The sequence below is a fragment of the Urocitellus parryii genome, chromosome 11 (genome assembly GCF_045843805.1).
Source record: "Urocitellus parryii isolate mUroPar1 chromosome 11, mUroPar1.hap1, whole genome shotgun sequence".
NCBI lineage: Eukaryota > Metazoa > Chordata > Mammalia > Rodentia > Sciuridae > Urocitellus > Urocitellus parryii.
Window position 1 is genome coordinate 105,289,825 of NC_135541.1, and position 17,427 is coordinate 105,307,251.

Consider the following 17,427-nt stretch of genomic DNA (forward strand, 5'->3'; position numbering starts at 1 on the left):
GGGGCCCTTGGCGATGGCCACGTTCAGATACTGGCTGGAAGCCAGGGGAGGGAGCTTGGGGTAAGGGGAGGGCCCTGAGGGAGGGGTCAGACTCCTGAGGAAAGAGTTAATGCGAAGAGGGGGAGGGGATAGGACGAAGAGACCGAAGGGAAGGCTCAGGTAGGGAAAGAACGGCGGAGGGAAGCCTGGTGGGGGAAAGGGAGCTTGCAGGAGCAGAGGGTCAGAGGTAGGGGGCTTCCCCTTTCTGCACCCTCATCGCAGGGCCGCCAACTTCTAGCCGCGGCGGCGACTTTCAGTTTCATTTCCACGGACCCTCCTGCCTGGGCCGCAGCCGCCGCCGCGATGCCCAGTAAGTTCAGCTGCCGGCAGCTCCGGGAGACGGGCCAGTGCTTCGAGAGTTTCCTAGTCGTTCGAGGACTGGACATGGAGACAGATCGCGAGCGGCTGCGAACCGTTTATAACCGCGACTTCAAGATCAGGTACGGGCCAACGCACCCCCGGCCCCGAATCGTGGGCCCTGTGCGCCGCCAAGACTCCCACGGGGTCCAGCCTGCCCGCAGCGGGGCGCGGAGGACGCAGCTCCCTGCGGCTCAGGCCCGTCCTGGGGCGGCGCGGACCTCCCTCCTGCGCCTTGCCCACGCCCCGCCAGCGCCGCCGGGAGCCCGCCCGTTCCGCACGGGCCGGGCCCCTGCGCGGAGTCCCCGCGGAGAACCTCCCGGGCAGCCCGCCCCCTCCCCCGGGACCCGGCCCAGAACGGGGTCCCGTGCCCACGCGCTGCTGGCGGGGCCGGGGACAGTGCTCGCGGTGGGGGAGGGGCGCCTGCCTAGGGGCCCAGCGTCGCGGGAGCGCGGGGAAGGCGCTGTCTGGCTGCGCGGGCTTGGCGGGCACCGCCACCCGAGTGTTGAGGGGCTGCGGTCCCGGGGGTCCGCTGTCTGGGAGACCCAATGTAGGAGGGAAAATCTCAGGGAGCCCTGAAAAGAGAAAAGGGGACAAACTACGTAGGCACCAGACCTCCATTAGCACCTGTGGCTTCTCCATGGAGACCAGGGCCAGGGACAGCCTCCTAGAGGCCCCTTTTACCCTGTGGCTTAAAGGTATTTGGTCTCCTTTTCCTGTTACCACCCAAGTGAAAATCAAAGAGACTTCTGTCAAACCATAGAATTGTGTTTCCAAAACACCTCTATCAACAGGCTACTGCCTTGGGCAGAAAACCAAGAAACAGTTTAACAGGGATGCGTATGAAGAATTGTACAAATAAATACGGGAACGGGAATGGGGGCTTAAGAACAGATCTCCTGAAAAAGACTGCGTTGTAGCCGACCGAAAGGCCAAGATGGGTGAGATACGGCTGCCATGGTTTTGTGCAGGTCTCACACTGACTTAATAGGAATATATTTTGGGGTAGGGGAGGAGGTAGGGATTCATATTGACCAAATAGATCATATCTGGAGTATCGTTTTTCATAATTGATGTCACGTTTTTAGAGAAATAGTAATGGGTGTGAGCACCATCTGAGGAAGGGGCAAAAATGACAAGGACTGCTGCATGCCCTCATAGGGTGCTAGGCACTTTAGGGATTACAAAGAAGAAAAAATACACAATCCCAAGGGGAGCAATAAAGGCTGTGATATGCATATAATATCAGCGTATGCAATATACTATGCTATGTGATAAAATTAAAAGAATGATTAATAGAGATAGTAAAAGGCTGGAGGCCAGGCGCTTTGGGCCACACCTATAATTCCAGCAACTCAGCAGGCTGAGGCAGGATGATGGCAATTTTGAGGCTAGCCTCAGCAAGTTAGTGAGACTCTGGCTCAAAAAATAAAAAGAACTGGGGATGTAGGAGCAAAACTCCCCTAGGTTCAAACCTCAGTACAAAAAGAAAAAAAAGAAAGTAATTACCTTTGGATCACTTCATATCAATATTTTCTGTACATGAATTAGTCTATTTTCACAAAGTACAACATGGCTTTAAACACAGGTCAGCTACTTCTTTGGCAGTAGGACTGTTGCAGGAGGGGAGAGAGATCCGATCTCATCTTCAAACATGCAAGCACAGCTGGGGATTTATAGTCAATGAGCAGATGAAGGGGTCAGCGTATAGGAATTTACCAAGAGGAAACATCAAGAGTTGGAGAGGCAGGAATCTTGCTAAAATGACCTATAGGATTCTTATTAAAGGCAGACCAAATACTTATATATCAAAGGTGGAGAATAAGGAACTGATCATCAACTGTGAAGTGTGATCTTATTTCAAGTGTGAGAGAATTCTCACTCAGCCAACTTAGACTTGTTGCTAAAACTGAGATAATCTAGAAGAGGGTTCAGGGGAGCCTGGCTGTCATTTCATCAAGGAGAGTCTTTGTCACTCTAAACTGAAGATAGACAATATGTTTCACTATAGGGAGAAAAACAGCTCTGTTGGATTGCACACTGAAAACCATGGATGGGTGAATTGGGGGATTTTAAGTAATTTTTAGGCTTTTGTTGTTGCTGCTGAGATGGGGTCTCAATTCAAGCTGGCCTCATACTTCTGGGCTTAAGCCATTCTCCTGCCTTTAGCCTCCTAAATAGCTGAGACTACCATGAGCGCTATTTATTTATTTTGCAGTGCTTAGGGGAGAATCCAGGGCCCTCCTGCTTTGCTCTTCCTCTCAGAGACATATTGTGTGCACTTGTTTTTTATGCAAATAAGATAGTACTCCCTTTAGACATTAGAGTGTGATGTAGATGGTGGCAATGACCTTGGGCTTGAAGGATAGATAAAATTTCAGTATATCCTACATGGAGGAAGAGGAGGAGGAGGAGGTTCATATCCTATTATAAGACCCAGTCAAAGAAACAGAGATGTTTGCCCTAAAAAGAGAAAAAACAGAGAGGACAAGGTAGTTTTTATATTCTTGAATATTTTATAGACTGTCAGAGGGAAGAATGTTATTCTCCTTTGTCACTCCAAAAGGCAAAAATAGACCTTGTAGACCTTCCCTTCCTGCCCACCAGGAGAGGAGATTTCTGTTGTGATTAAAGAGAACTTTCCTACTCATTTTTTTTAATATTTATTTTTTATTTTTATGTGGTGTTGAGGATCGAGCCCGTCCTGCGCATGCCAGGCAAGCGCGCTACCGCTTGAGCCACATTCCCAGCCCTTCTACTCATTTTTTTAATTTATTTCATTTGTCCTGGGGATTGAACCCAGGGGTGCTTTACCACTGAGCTGTGTCCCCAGCTCTTTTTTTATTTTTTGAGACAGGATCTTGTTGAATTGCTGAGGCTGGCCTTGAACTTGCAGTCTTCCTGCCTAAGGCTCCTGAGCCACTGGGATTACAGGCAAGCCCTCTGCCTGACTTCAGATTTTTCTATCTTTGAGCATATTTGCATCTGCCTTCAGGTCTCAGCATAGAGTTTGAATATAGTAGATGCTCAATAAATGCTTACAGAAGCCAATTGAATTAGTAGAGTTGATCTACAGGAGAATAGGCAAGAGGGAATAGTATGTCACCATTGTCAGTAATTCTAGGGACACTGCAACACACTCCAACTAGGTTACTTTGTGGTGTCATGAAATGCTCTTCTCTCAACTCTTTCCTTTTCCAGTCTCTTCTCATTCATGTAGCAAATGTAGTTAATAAAGCTCTACTATTTGTGTGTGCCTTGGTTTCTGTCTTCAAAGTTATAATCTAGTAGGGATTGTCAGATGTCCAGACAAATGCAATATAGTACTAAAGTGCAAGTATGGTGTTTAGGTAGCTGGAGTTCTATTCTGGCTCTGCCACACAGTGGTTGCATTTGGTTTTGAACATTTATCTAATCTTCCATCTCCCCAATTTTAAGAATATGTACAATAATGCCTTTCTCTCAAGGATTACCTGAGGCCAAAAGGAGCTATCGTTTGCTTAGCATTGCATTCCTAGCATATTGCACTGGCTTTGTAAGTAGCAGCTCTTCTTGGTACAGTGATGATTTAGGAGTCTTTTGTACGGAGTAAGGACTGATGCCTCTAAAGGTTTCTGAGGTAAGATAATTCTTACTTTAGGCTCATTTTTTTTTCAAGAAATATTGGCCTAGTGCCTCCTATGAGCAAAGCAAAACTGCCCAGTACCAGAGATATACAGAAGGAATCTGTTTATGGAAAGGGGTAGCAATTAAACAGATAAGTTTATATATGTACACACACACACACACACACACACACACACAAACACACAAGTTGTAGGTGGACACAGTACCTTTATTTTATTTTTATGTGGTGCTGAGGATAGAACCCAGTGCCTCCTGCACCAGACGAGTGCTCTACCACTGAGCTACAACCCCAGGTAACTCTTTAATTGCTGCCATAATGAGTGCTTGTAAGAAAAAGTCCAGTGTGCATTGAGAGTATATGATAACTTGGAGACCTGATTTGGTCCAGGAATTAGAAGTTTCTGGGAGATAGTGATTTTGGAGCAGATTTTTTTTTTTTTTCTTCCTTTTGGTACTAGGGAGTGAACCCAGGGACACTTACCCACTGAGCCATAATCCCAGCTCTTCTTATATTTGATCTTGAGACAGGGTCTCACAGAGTTTCTTAGGGCCACACTAAGTTGTTGAGGCTGGCCTTGAACTTGCAATCTTCCTGCCTCAGCCTCCAGAGCCACGGGGATTACTGATTTGATCAGAATCTTAAAGGATTAAAAGGCATTAACAGATTCAAGAGGCAAGAAGGGAGCATTCCAGACAGAAGGAACTACACCTTCAAAGTCTTGGGGTGACCTCGGGAGAACCCGCTAACATGAAACCAGATGGAGGCAGAAGCTGGATGGATGTGCGGGATTTTTGTTTGTTTTGTTTTTAATCTTAACAGAAATATAAAAGCATAGAAAGTTTCAAAGTAGAAGACTAACAAAGTAGGATTTTAGAAAGATCATCTGGTTTCTGGCGTGGATGGTGCCTTGGTGCTTGGATCTCTAGCCACAGTAAAAAGTACATTTTACTGGGGCTGGGGTTGTGGCTCAGTGATAGAATGCTTGCCTAGCATGCATGAGGCACTAGGTTCAATCCTCAGCACCACATAAAAATAAAATAAAGATATTGTATCACCTAAAAATAAAAAATAATTTTTAAAAAAGTACATTTTACTTTGGGGCCAAGTATATACCACTTTCACAAAACAGTATGTGATCCTGAAATAATACATAGCCTCACTCCTGCCCTCTGGTATTTGTATTCTATTTTATCTTAGTTTTATACAAATCCTGGTCTAGCTGGTGTGGTGGCACACACCTGTAATCCCAGCAATTTGGGAGTCTAAAGCAAAAGGATCACAAGTTTGAGGCCAGCCTGGGCAGTTTAGCGAGGCCCTAAGCAACTTAGCCAGACCCTGTCTCAATAAGAAGGGATGAGGATGTAGCTCAGTGGTAAAGTGCTCTATGGTTTCATCCCCAGAACAAGAAAAAATCCTGGTCTCCAACATTAATGAAGGAAGCAACTCAGAGTTTGTAAAACATGCAACTGGATATCCATTTATTTTCACTTCCAAATCTGATATTACATTCTGAAATAACCATTCCTGTAGCTTTTGGCCTTTTCTGAACTGGGTCTAAAAAGATTAGTCATTGTTCAAGCAACAAACTGTAGGGGCCAAGGACAGAACAAGGAAGACTAAGGATGTCCACAAGGGTAGGAAATTCTGCAGAGGTGCACAGTGATCCAAGTTGCTGGGAACAGCTGCAGTACCACTAAGGGTGGGTTGATTAGAGGCCTGGCAGGGTATAAGAGTCTGTACCTCAATTTCTTCCTCTTTAAAATGATAGTTGCTACTTCAAAGGAACGTTGTGAAGATTAAATGAGATAATGGGGAAAAACAAAACATGAAGATGAAAGAAGAAAAGGTGGTAATGCATCCAGGTACTTAGAACAACATACAGTAAGACCTCAATAAAGTTTTCTGTTGCTGGTCACAGTGGTGTGCACCTGTAATCCTAGCCACTCGGGAGGCTGAAGCAGAAGGATCAGGAGCTAGAGGCCGGCCAGGGCAACTTAGTGAAACTCTGTCTCAAAATACAAAAGGATTGGGAATGTAGGTGCTTGGTACAGTGCCCATGGGTTCAATCTCCAGTACCAGAAAAAAAAAAAAAAAAAAAAGTTTTCTGTTCATGAGGAGGAGGAGGATGTTGTGTTTGTTTACCATTGTTACCATGGAAGATCTGAGTGTGCCTTATGAAAGGGAGGCTCCGGAAGCTGAGGCAGGAGAATCTGGAGTTCAAAGCCAGCCTCAGCAACAGTGAGGTGCTAAGCAACTCAGTGAGACCCTGTCTCTAAATAAAATACAAAATAGGGCTGGGGATGTGGCTCAGTGGTTGAGTGCCCCTGAGTTCAATCCCCGGTACAAAAAAAAAAAAAAAAAGGTTAGGTTCAATTTTTTTTTTTAAATTTTTTATTTATTTTTTAGTTCTCGGTGGACACAACATCTTTGTTGGTATGTGGTGCTGAGGATCGAACCCGGGCCGCACGCATGCCAGACGAGCGCGCTACCACTTGAGCCACATCCCCAGCCCCTGTTAGGTTTAATTTTGTAGAGTGTGGAGTTGTGAATTGAGAAAAGAAATGATTGGATTTGTGTTTGATGATCCTGCCTATTTAGGGGATGGGCCAGAGAAGAGATACAAAGCCAGAGGTAAAGAGAACAATCAAGAAGTCCTCAAAAAAAAAAAAAAAAAAATGAGCAAAGGATATGAGCAGGCAGTTTGCAGAAGAAATACAAATGACTGATAGGCAGAAGGAAAGATCATTGACTATATTAGTGATAGAGAAATACAGACTTAAGCTACCAATTTTTGTTATCAGAATGTACAAAATTTTAAAAATTGAAAATTTCTGGATTAGGGACTTGGAAAAGGGCATTCTCAAACTCTTGTTAGAACAGAAATTTGTACAACCTGTTTAGAGAGCATCTTGGTAGAACTTATTATCTAAGTGGTAAAGTCTCATTGACTCAGGAGTTCTACTTCAAGGAATTTGTCGGTTACATTTGCCTGTAAGTACAAAGATTTTTGTGCAAGGATAATGATTGTAACGTTTTGAAAATCCAAAAAGTATAGGCAGCTTAACTGTGTATTACTGCAGAAATAAACACATCACATGCGTTTATATCCTGCTCTCCTCTGCAGCTGTTCAAAAGAACCAAGAGCCTCTAAAGGGCGTGGTCATGGAAGGGCACCATGGTGGTGGAAGTCTTCTGCAGAATAGTATGGTAGATGTATAATCTTATTGTGTGTGTGTGTGTGTGAAAAATCTGTTTATATATGTATGCAAAAAATGAAATTTGTTTGATTTACCTCTCAGTTAAGCAAGCAGTTGGCAATGAGGGGATGAAGGCCTTTATCATTTTATCTTAGGCATTTGTCCTGTTTAAATGTGTTGTTTTAACCCTTTTGGTGACTGACCTTTCATTTTTCTCTTTATGCATTCATACTTATTTTACACCTATGATCCTCATGTATGCTTTTTATTGTGGGCCTCTCAGCATCTCATATCCCATTTCCATTTCCACATTCTACTCTACACTCAGGTAGTATCAACCAGGGTATTTTTTTTTTTTTGGTCGTTGTTTTTATTAAAAAGGGATTATGGGGTTGGGGATGTGGCTCTGGGGTAGAGTGCTTGCCCAGTATGCAGGTCTGGGTATGGTCCCAGCACTACCAAATAAATAAATAAAATAGAATAAAAAGGGATTGCGTGATGCATATTTTCAGCATCTCACTTTGCTTTTCTTCTCTCTCTTTTTTTCCTGGTACTGGGGATTGAACCCAGAGCCTTGCACGTGTGTATTCTACCACTACGCTACATCCTCAGCCCTTTTTAAAAATTTTATTTTGAAGCAGGGTCTCGATAAATTGCCCAGGCAGACTTGAACTTGCAATCTTTCTGCCTCAGTCTCCTAGTAGCTGGAGCTACAGGGTTATAGGCACATGCCTCACTTTTCTTAATTAGCATTTTACATGTCTGCTTATCAATCTATCCCTCTATCTTAGTCTTTCATGATGCATTTCTAAGTAATTTATAATTATAATTTTCCCCTTAACACATAGGCATGATTATCATTGAGAGTTCAAATTTTATTATGGTTCCCTCCCCGATTCCCCCCCCCCTCTTTTTTTTTGGCAGTGGGGATTGAACCCAGAGGCTCTGGCTAAGTTGCTTAGGGTCTTGTTGAGTTGCCCAGGCTGGCCTTGAACTTGGGATCCTTCTGCCTCAGCTTCCTGAGCCACGGGGATTACAGGTGTGCACCATCATGCCCATCAGGGTTCTTCTTTTTTATTTTAAATTGTGCTGGGGTTCAAAGGCAAGGCCATATGCATGCTAAACAAGCACTCTACCACTGAGCTACCTTTTTTCTTTTTAGTAAAATTTACATTCAGCGAAGTGGACAGAGTTTGCAAACTCATAGAATGTAACACTTAAATCCCCCAGATGGAGATGCAGAGCATCTGGTCACCCCAGAAGGTCCCTTGTATCCTTTCCCTAGTCAGTCTTCACTTTTACCCACCCAGAGGCAACCCTGGCTCTGATTTTTCCCACTAGGGAACTTCATATAATAGAATCTTACACTTTGTACTCTTTTGTGTAAGGCATCTTGCACTCAGCATAATATTTTTTTGTTGTTATCCAATTTCATTGTCTGAATCACCAGGTGGTTTTATTTATTTATTTATTTTAGTTGTAGATGAACACAATATTTTTATTTATTTATTTTATGTGGTGCTGAGGTTAGAACCCCATGCCCTTACATGCGAGAGGCAAGCGCTCTAGGGCTAAGGCACAACCCCAGCCCCTAAGGGTAATATTTTTGAGATTCACCATGATGTGTATAGCAGTAGTTCCTTTTCTCACTGAGTTCCATTGAATGAATATAAATGAGTTTTGTATTGTGTATCTGTTCCTATTTCTGCCTTTTTTTTTTTGAGGTTATTTTGAATCAAGCTGCTATGAACATCTTGAACAAATAAAATTGTTTTGTGGACATAAATTATAATTTCTTTTGGAGACAGATGTAGGAGCAGAATTAATGAGTCATACAGGGTAGGTATATGTTTAGTTTTCAGGAAACCATCATAAACCATCATATCTTTCTCCAAAGTGATTGTACCATTTGGCATGCCAACCAACAGTGCAGTGAGAGTCCCAGTTGCCTTGTCAGTGTTTGCTGTTGACATCCTTTAAAATTTTAGCTGTGTGACTGGTTCTGATGCATTCTTTATAATGACTGCATAATATTCCGCAGAGTGAGTGTTTACAGGTTAGTCAGCCATCATTACATTGATGGACATTTGTTTCATTTCCAGTTGTGAAAATAAATGTGAATGACTTCAGTATCCCTGTGCATGTGGTCTTACCCATTGATATTTTTCTTTCCGTGGGATACTTTCCTAGGAATGGGTTCTGGGTCTTAAGAATACCTGTATTTTTTGTTTTTGCTTTGTCTTTAATCTAGTTTTTTAATAGGATACCTGTATTTTATTTTATTTACCTGGGGTGCCCTCAAACCCTTGGGCTTCAGTGATCCTCTTCCCTCAAGCTTAGGAGTAACTGGGACTATAGGTGCTGCGCATGCGTGGCTAGGATCCCTGTGTTTTCATTGATCATAAATGTTTCCATAGTACTGCCCCCAAAAAAGCTCATAATACTTTACATTTCTACCAGCAATGTATCAGTTCACTTTTCCATAAACCATAATAGCAATCGATGTTAGAACTGTTTTTCTCTTTTATCAGCCTAATAGGAATAAAACAAGGTCTCATTTTTATTTTAGTTTGCATTTCTCTACATCTGGGGCATATTCATACTCTTTTGATGACCTAGATTTGTTCTTCAAATTAAATATTCGATTTTTCTATCGAATTGCTCATCTTGTTAGTTTGTAAATTAAGCTTAACCCTTTGTCATCTGCATTTCAAGTACTTTTTGGTGTTTATCTGTTGAATTTGTTTATATTACATTTTTTTTCATTGCTGGAGATGGAACCCAGACCCTTGTGCACTAGGCAAGTGCTCTACCACTGAGCGACACCCTTAGCCCCTGTTATTCCTACTTCTTGCCATACAAAATATTTTTTAATAGTAAAAAATGTTTGTTTGTTTGTTTGGAGGGTAGTGGGGATTGAACTTTAGTGTCTGGCTAAAAATGTGTATTTTTTAATAAATTTAAAAACCCAGGTTTTCAGTCTTGGCTAGAAAGTTATCCCTAGAAATCTAGGTGACTAGATGTATGTAACACAAAGTGTGGGGGTTTCAACAGATGCGCCTGTGATCTCAGCAGCTCAAGAGGCTAAGGCAGGAGGGCCACAAGTTCAAAGCCAGCAACTTAGTGAGGCCCTAAGCAATTTAGTGAGACCTTGTCTGAAAATAAAAAGGGCTGGGGATATGGTTTAGTGGTTAAGCCTTCTTGGTAAACACCCCCCCCCAAAAAAAGAAAGAAAACAATAATATTAAGTTCGTGATTTAAAAAATAATAATAATAATGGCTATCACTTTATACCAGGGATAAATTAATTTGAGTAGGAGTAACAGAAAATTATTCGAAAAGTATTTAAGGGCTCACATGGATAGTAGAAGTTGCAAAGATGAGTTCTGTATACCTCTGTGCCCATGCAGAAGTTTCCAAAAATAGATTTCACATTAAAATTTCAATTTTGTCTTCTCCCAAAAGCCAGAAGATCAGATCATCTTGGGCCTCTGTCCTCTGCTGGCCACATGGTGGCTGGGGGTGGGGAGCAGTTGTCCCCTGTAGGTCGGGCATGCTGTTCCCATTTTGTTCAGTCCCACAAAGCCCCCTTTTCTCCCAGCACTGACCAAGGAGCCCAAAGCCACATTTCAAAGTGCCTGCTCTGTTGTTTTCTTACACCACAGTTACGAGAGACATATAGTCATTCCTACAGGAGTGATTCAGAAATGGGACTGCAGACGCTGTGGGCTGGGGCTATGGGTGTTAAGATACCTGGCTTTTGTAAGCATTTTAGTTTGTGCCCCAACCCATGAACCTGGTGATGAAAAGACTCAGGATGGTCTCTAGATTCCAGTCCTTTTATTACTGGACCCCTCATTTAGACCTGACACCTGATTTTGAGAAATTTCCTGATTTTCCTCCCTCTCTTGAGGGTTTTTTTCTGTTTTCCCTTCCTTCCTGGGAAGATCCCAAACACTTCCTGGGTCATAAGTACCACCTGAGAACTCCCTAACATTAGGCACTGACCCTGACTTTGGCCTGAATTCTCAGTTTCTGACTCATGGAGGCAGAGCTGCCTTTGGACCAGAGGAGTCTCAAACCCAGCATGTCCAAATCCAAATGTCATGGTCCGTTCCTCCACCACCTCCTCCTCCTGTCTTTGCCTCCTGTCTCAGGGATGTTTCCCAAAGCCAAGCCATTGATCTGGGTATCCTAGACTCCTTCCTCTTCCCAGCCTCTATTCTCCCTCCTGGTAGTTACCAAATTCTGCTAATTGACATTCTAAATCTGATGGATCTGGCCCCTCTTCTGTTCCTATCACTACCTTGTTCAGGCCTTTGTTCTTTTAACCAGACAATTGCAATGGCCTCCTTCTAACTGGTCTCCCTGCCTACAGTCTTGCCTCCAGCAAATCCATCCTCCAATCCTGATGCCAGAGTGATCTGAAATGCAAATATGATCTTGCCACTCCCCTGCTTAAAACCCACCAACTGCAGTGGTTCTGTAACCGCAGGGTAGCCTCTGACAAGGGCTGAAAGTAAGTTGTTACTACTCCTACTACTGCCACTATTAGTACTACTATTACTACTAATACAAATACTAATAATAGTAGCTAACATTTATTGATCATTTTCCATTATGCTTTCAAATGATTATCTTTTTAAAACAAATTATAGCCAATTCAAAGTTTTCTGAATGATACTGCTCTCGTTTGCCTGGGGTGAAGGAGAGGGGCAGAGTTACAGGCAGGGGGCACCAGGGAACTGCTCCTAGCCATCAGCAATCTTATCATATGCCCTAGAAAGTGACCATGATGATTTAGCTTCAAGAGTTAATAGGGATTACCATAATTCTTAGGAATGAAGATTTGCTCTCCATCCCTACAAAACATCAAGGGAGGGTGTCAGTCGCCTGGATCCTGAACGTGTCCATCAAGTACGCCACATGTGGGAGTGTCCTTGGGCTCCTGGGGGTACCAGGAAAGGGGAGTGAAGGACTGCTGGCATTCAGGGTCAAAAATGCTTGATCTGGTCCCTGCCTACCTCTGCTGCCTCCTGCCACTCCCCTCGCACTTCTCACTCTAGTGCAACCAAACTGTATGTGATACTAATCATCACTCACTGTTACTGGGGTCTCCTATGTGCCAGGTGCTGGGCTAAGTGGCTTGCCGCAATGCTGCTATCTTGGGTGAGGCTCACAGCAACCTTTAAAAGAAGCAAGCCTTGCTATTCCCTTTTCATAACGGAGGGAAGCGAGGCTCCCAGAGGTGCAGTAAGGGCCCAGGTAGCGAGGTCACACCCCTCACCTTGACTCACTGTGCCCTCCCTCTTTTGCCTGGGTAGTGCCCATTCATTGTTGGCAGACCTGTCTCCTCCCCTAGGCTGCCCTGGGAGCCTCAGAGGCTGCATTGCGGTCACACACTGGAATCTCTGGGTTCCAGTCCGAGTGCTTCTCAAGGCAGGGTTTGGGCCTCTTGCATCTTGGAACCCCCAGCATCTAGCACAGTGCCTGGCACCTAACAGACCTCTGTAAGTGCTTGTGGAGTTGACTAAACTGAATTCCAGGCGCCGAACCTCAAGGTCATTGTCCCGCTGACCAGTTTTCCCTGTCTTCACCTCTCTAGGCACAAAGCTATCTGATCTCTGGAGAAGGACCTTTTCCCTTCCTGCTTGGGTCCCACCTGCACCCTTTGACTTCCGGTTGAAACTGCTGTCTCATCAGCCACCCTGCCCACACTCTGGACATCTCTGCTCTCTCTCATCCCCTCTCTCACCCACAGGCAGGACCCCATATCTACTCCTCTCAATCAACTTATTTGGCTCCCCATTGGCCTTAACTCTTTCCACTTTTTTTTTGTTGTTGTTGTTGTTTGGGGTTTTTTCCTTGTCCCAAAGTTCGCTCCCCACCCCCACCCTCCAAAAAAGTCTGTTTCTTTCTGTCTCTTCACTAAGTCCTCCCAATCAACAGCCCATAGTGGGGTTTTCTCCTCAGAAGTGCATAATCCACAACGTGCTATTTAAACCAGTTTTATTTTGCCTTGGGAAGTCCCATTGCCTTGCCTGAAGACATTAAAAATTTCTCCTGTCCCCAGCCTGAATCTCTCTGTCCCTGAGCCCCAGCCTGCTCTGCGGCAGAGCTGGTGTGTCCAGGACAGAGTGACCCTCAGAGGCCCTTGCCCCACCCTCCCCCACCACCACCCGTCCCCTGGCCCTGCCTTCCCCTCACTTCCCAGTCTCCTCTGCTTCTGGCAGCTTTGGGACCCCCGCCCCTGGCTTCTCCTCCATGCTGTATGGAATGAAGATTGCAAATCTGGCCTACGTCACCAAGACTCGGGTCAGGTTCTTCAAACTCGACCGCTGGATTGACTCGCGGCTCCCAGAAAAGAGGAGAATGAAGCTGAGCTCAGATATCAGCAAGCACCACAAGTCACTGCTAGCCAAGATCTTTTATGACAGGTGTGTGTCCGTGTGTGTGTGTGTGTGTGTTTGTTCGTGCACACACACTTGCTTGTGAGGGGTGCTCGGGCGTGGGGGAAGGGGCTGTCCAGCCAAGAAAAGAGTAGTTTGCTCAGATGGTGGGGAGGCCCCTTCCTTAAGGAATGGGGGAAGCAGGTGGGGGTCTTGGCTGCCGGTGGGAGCACGGCTGGCACTCTTCCCAGGGCATCCCCCAGTCCAGGCCGCTCCTGCCCTGGCCCCCACCCTTGACTCCCACTCTCCCCAGGGCTGAGTATCTTCACGGGAAGCATGGGGTGGACGTGGAAGTCCAGGGGCCCCATGAAGCACGAGATGGGCAGCTCCTTATCCGCCTGGATTTGAACCGCAAGGAGGTGCTGACCCTGAGGCTCCGGAACGGAGGAAACAAACCTGTTACCCTCACTCACCTCTTCCCACTCTGCCGGACACCCCAGTTTACCTTCTACTATGGTGACCAGGAGCTGCCCTGCCCGCTAGGCCCCGGTGAGTAGCTTTCCAAAGGGAAGAACTCTGGTGGGTAGGGCTTGTCCTAGCAGGGCTGCAGCTTTGGAGCACACACTGTGGCTGTCCAGTGGTCTCCTCTCTGGATGGGGCCAGCTGGGGGAGGTCGGGGTCAGCATGTTGGTGGGAGAGTCCCTGCCTTCCCTCCCCGCTCCCATTCACTCAGCCTTCTCCCTGCAGGTGAATGCTATGAGCTGCATGTGCACTGTAAGACCAGCTTTGTGGGCTACTTCCCAGCCACGGTGCTCTGGGAGCTGCTGGGACCTGGGGAGTCGGGGTCAGAAGGAGCTGGCACTTTCTACATTGCCCGCTTCTTGGCTGCCGTCGCCCACAGCCCTCTGGCTGCACAATTGAAGCCCACGACTCCCTTCAAGCGCACCCAGATCACTGGAAACCCTGTGTTGACCAGCCGGATAGAGGAAGGAGAGAGACCTGACCTGTAAGCCCTCCCTCCAGGCCTGTCTGGGCTTGGCATGTCCCGATCACAACAGTGTGGGCCCTTGGGAAAAGCCCAGAGCTGGGAGCCAGGGGCCCCTTTACTGCTGTAGGTTATTTCCTCCTCTGGGCTCAGAAACTTTTTCTGCCTAGGAAGCAAATTACAGGAGAGTAGCAGGTCCAAGGACAGTATGAAAACATTTTTTTAAGAAGTATTTTCACTGTGTAATGAATTATCAGGCAGCCCATTATAGACCGACCCACCTCCCCCTCCCCCTCCCCCCCCTCTCTCTCTCATAGCATTGGGGATCAAAACCATGCATGGTAAGCCCATGTTCTACCTAGCCCCCTCTCTTCTCTTTTTAAATTAATATATATATATATATATATATATATATATATATATATATATATATATATATATATATATAGGTGGTACTGGGAATTGAAATCAGGGACACTTTACCACTGAGCTATAGCCCCAGTCCTTTTTGAGACAGGGTCTTGCTAAGTTGCTGAGACTGGCCTTGAACTTTTGATCCTTCTGTCTCAGCTTCCTGAGGTGCTGGGATTATTGTCATGCACCAACGCACCCAGATCTCTCTTTTTTAAAACAGCTTTACTGAAATAATTCACATATCCTACAGGTCAGTTATTTTTTTTTTTAGTATGTTCACAGATATGTGCAACCATCATTACAGTCAGTTTTAGAACATTTTATTACACCAAAGAAGAGATCCAATACCCTTTATCTACCACCCTTTTATCACTCACCCACCTGCTCAGCCCTTAGCAGCCACTCACTTTATCTCTGTCTCCATAAATTTCCCTATGCTGGACATGTCACGTGGCGAGTGGACTCATGTGGAAACATCTTTTTGACATAGCTAGCTAGTTACAAAATACTGTGTAACAGTTAGATCATTGTTCACTTTTTGTTAACAATATATAGGTGCCAGGTGCAGTGGCACATGCCTAAAATCCCAGTGACTTAGGAGACTGAGGCAGAAGAATTACAAGTTTGAAGCCAGCCTCAGCAACTTTGTGAGGCCCTAAGCAACTTAATGAGACCCTGTCTCAAAACCAAAATTAAAAAGGGCTGGCTGGGGATGTGGCTGAGTGGTAAAGTGCCACTGGGTTCAATTTCTGGTACCCCAAAACAAAAACTATGTATATATACACACATAATATAAACTGGAAGCCTGCATACCCCCCAAAATTAACATTGGCTGTCCCAGGATGGTAAAAATGTTATTTATTATAATTTTTTTGCCAGATTCTTCTTTAATAATGAAAATGTATTATAAATAATATTTTTCAAATATTCCAAGTATTGGGCTTTCCAAAAATGGAAATGCCTTGGACCGAGCAGCCCCATGAGCTAGTGAGCTCATGTCCTTGGGCAGAGGCTGCCGACCACCCTTTGGCAATGGCATCACAGAGCTCCTTGTGCATCCTCCACGGAGGGGCATTCCCAGAGTCTTGAAGGTGATAGGTTCAATGTTTATGACAGCTTCCCCCCCCCCCACTTCTGCAGCGCTAAAGGCTATGACTTGAAGCTAAGTATGGCACTGGGGACCTACTACCCACCCCCACGCCTCAGGCAGCTGCTCCCCATCCTTCTTCAGGGAACAAGTATCTTCACTGCCCCAAAGGAGATTGCTGAGATCAAGTAAGTGCCTCCCCTCTGCACCCGACTCCCGCCTTCTCTCTCCCTGCTGGCCTCTGCCTGTTGTTCTGGATGTCTGTCCGGCCTCCCAGGCTCTATTCGTTCACCCTTGCTGAGCATGCCCACTTGCCAGGTGCTGTTCCAGATGGGCCTTGCCCGTTCTGGTGGGGAACAGTGAGCACTGATCATTTCTTTTAAAACATTTATCTTGTACATTCCATATTATGGTGAGTGCTTTGAAGAACTCAAGTAATGCTAAAGTAAAACCAAAGCAGGACAAGGGGATGAATTGGTGATGTTTTACAGAGAGCAGTCAGTCCAGGCCTCTTTGAGGAGGTGACATTTGAACAGAGTGTGACATTTGAATGAGGTTAGGGTGTGAGTCATGGAAGGAGGATCTGGGGGAGAATGTTTCCACCATAAGATCTACCGCGGATACTCAAGTCAGGTCTGAGGTTGGGGCAAGGACATGGGAGGAAGCAAGAGTTGGGGCTCCCTTCTTCAAGGCCTCTGACCCCATCCATTTCTCTGTCCTTCTGGTCTTCTCTGCTTCCTGGTGTGCTCCTAGTCACAGAGCTTCAAATGGGAGAGGGTAGATGCTCCTGGGGTCATGGGAGTGCTTGACCTGTCCCTTTCCTGCGCTTCCCACTTCATCCCCCAACCATCACTGCCAGGGCCCAGCTGGAGACAGCCCTGAAGTGGAGGAACTATGAGGTGAAACTCCGACTGCTGCTGCACCTGGAGGAGCTGCAGATGGAGCACGACATCCGGCACTATGACCTGGAATCGGTGCCCATGACCTGGGACCCCGTGGACCAGAACCCCAGGCTGCTCACACTGGAGGTTGGGGCTCAGATCAGGTGCAGGGAGGGTGGGCTCAAGTCAGCCAACCTCTATAGGCCATTCCTAAATACAGGGCAAACCTAGAAGAAGGATAAAATGGTTCCTGTCCCAGAGGGGTCAGCAAGGGGTAGGGTGGGCATCCTTTGCCCCAAATGGTGTTAGAGCAGGACACTGGGGTTTTAATCTAGACTTTGCTACTACTGGCTGTGTGACCTTGGGCAAGATCCTTGCTTTCTCTGAGCCATAGGTCCCTTATCTAAAAAGCATAGAGCTGGACTGGATAATTCTGAGGGCCCTTTCCAG

At 45.7% G+C, this 17,427-nt stretch overlaps 1 protein-coding gene across 1 annotated transcript in view; it reads left to right on the forward strand.

The window, feature by feature from the left end:
- Mov10 (Mov10 RNA helicase) overlaps positions 1 to 17,427 on the forward strand; it is a 25,065-nt gene continuing 7,638 nt past the window's right edge. The window contains exons 1-7 of the mRNA XM_077791645.1: positions 1 to 60; positions 278 to 479; positions 13,455 to 13,658; positions 13,924 to 14,159; positions 14,358 to 14,616; positions 16,150 to 16,284; positions 16,956 to 17,124. Coding sequence (XP_077647771.1) covers positions 343 to 479; positions 13,455 to 13,658; positions 13,924 to 14,159; positions 14,358 to 14,616; positions 16,150 to 16,284; positions 16,956 to 17,124 — 1,140 coding nt within the window. The 5' untranslated portion in view covers positions 1 to 60; positions 278 to 342. The remainder of the gene's footprint in view (positions 61 to 277; positions 480 to 13,454; positions 13,659 to 13,923; positions 14,160 to 14,357; positions 14,617 to 16,149; positions 16,285 to 16,955; positions 17,125 to 17,427) is intronic.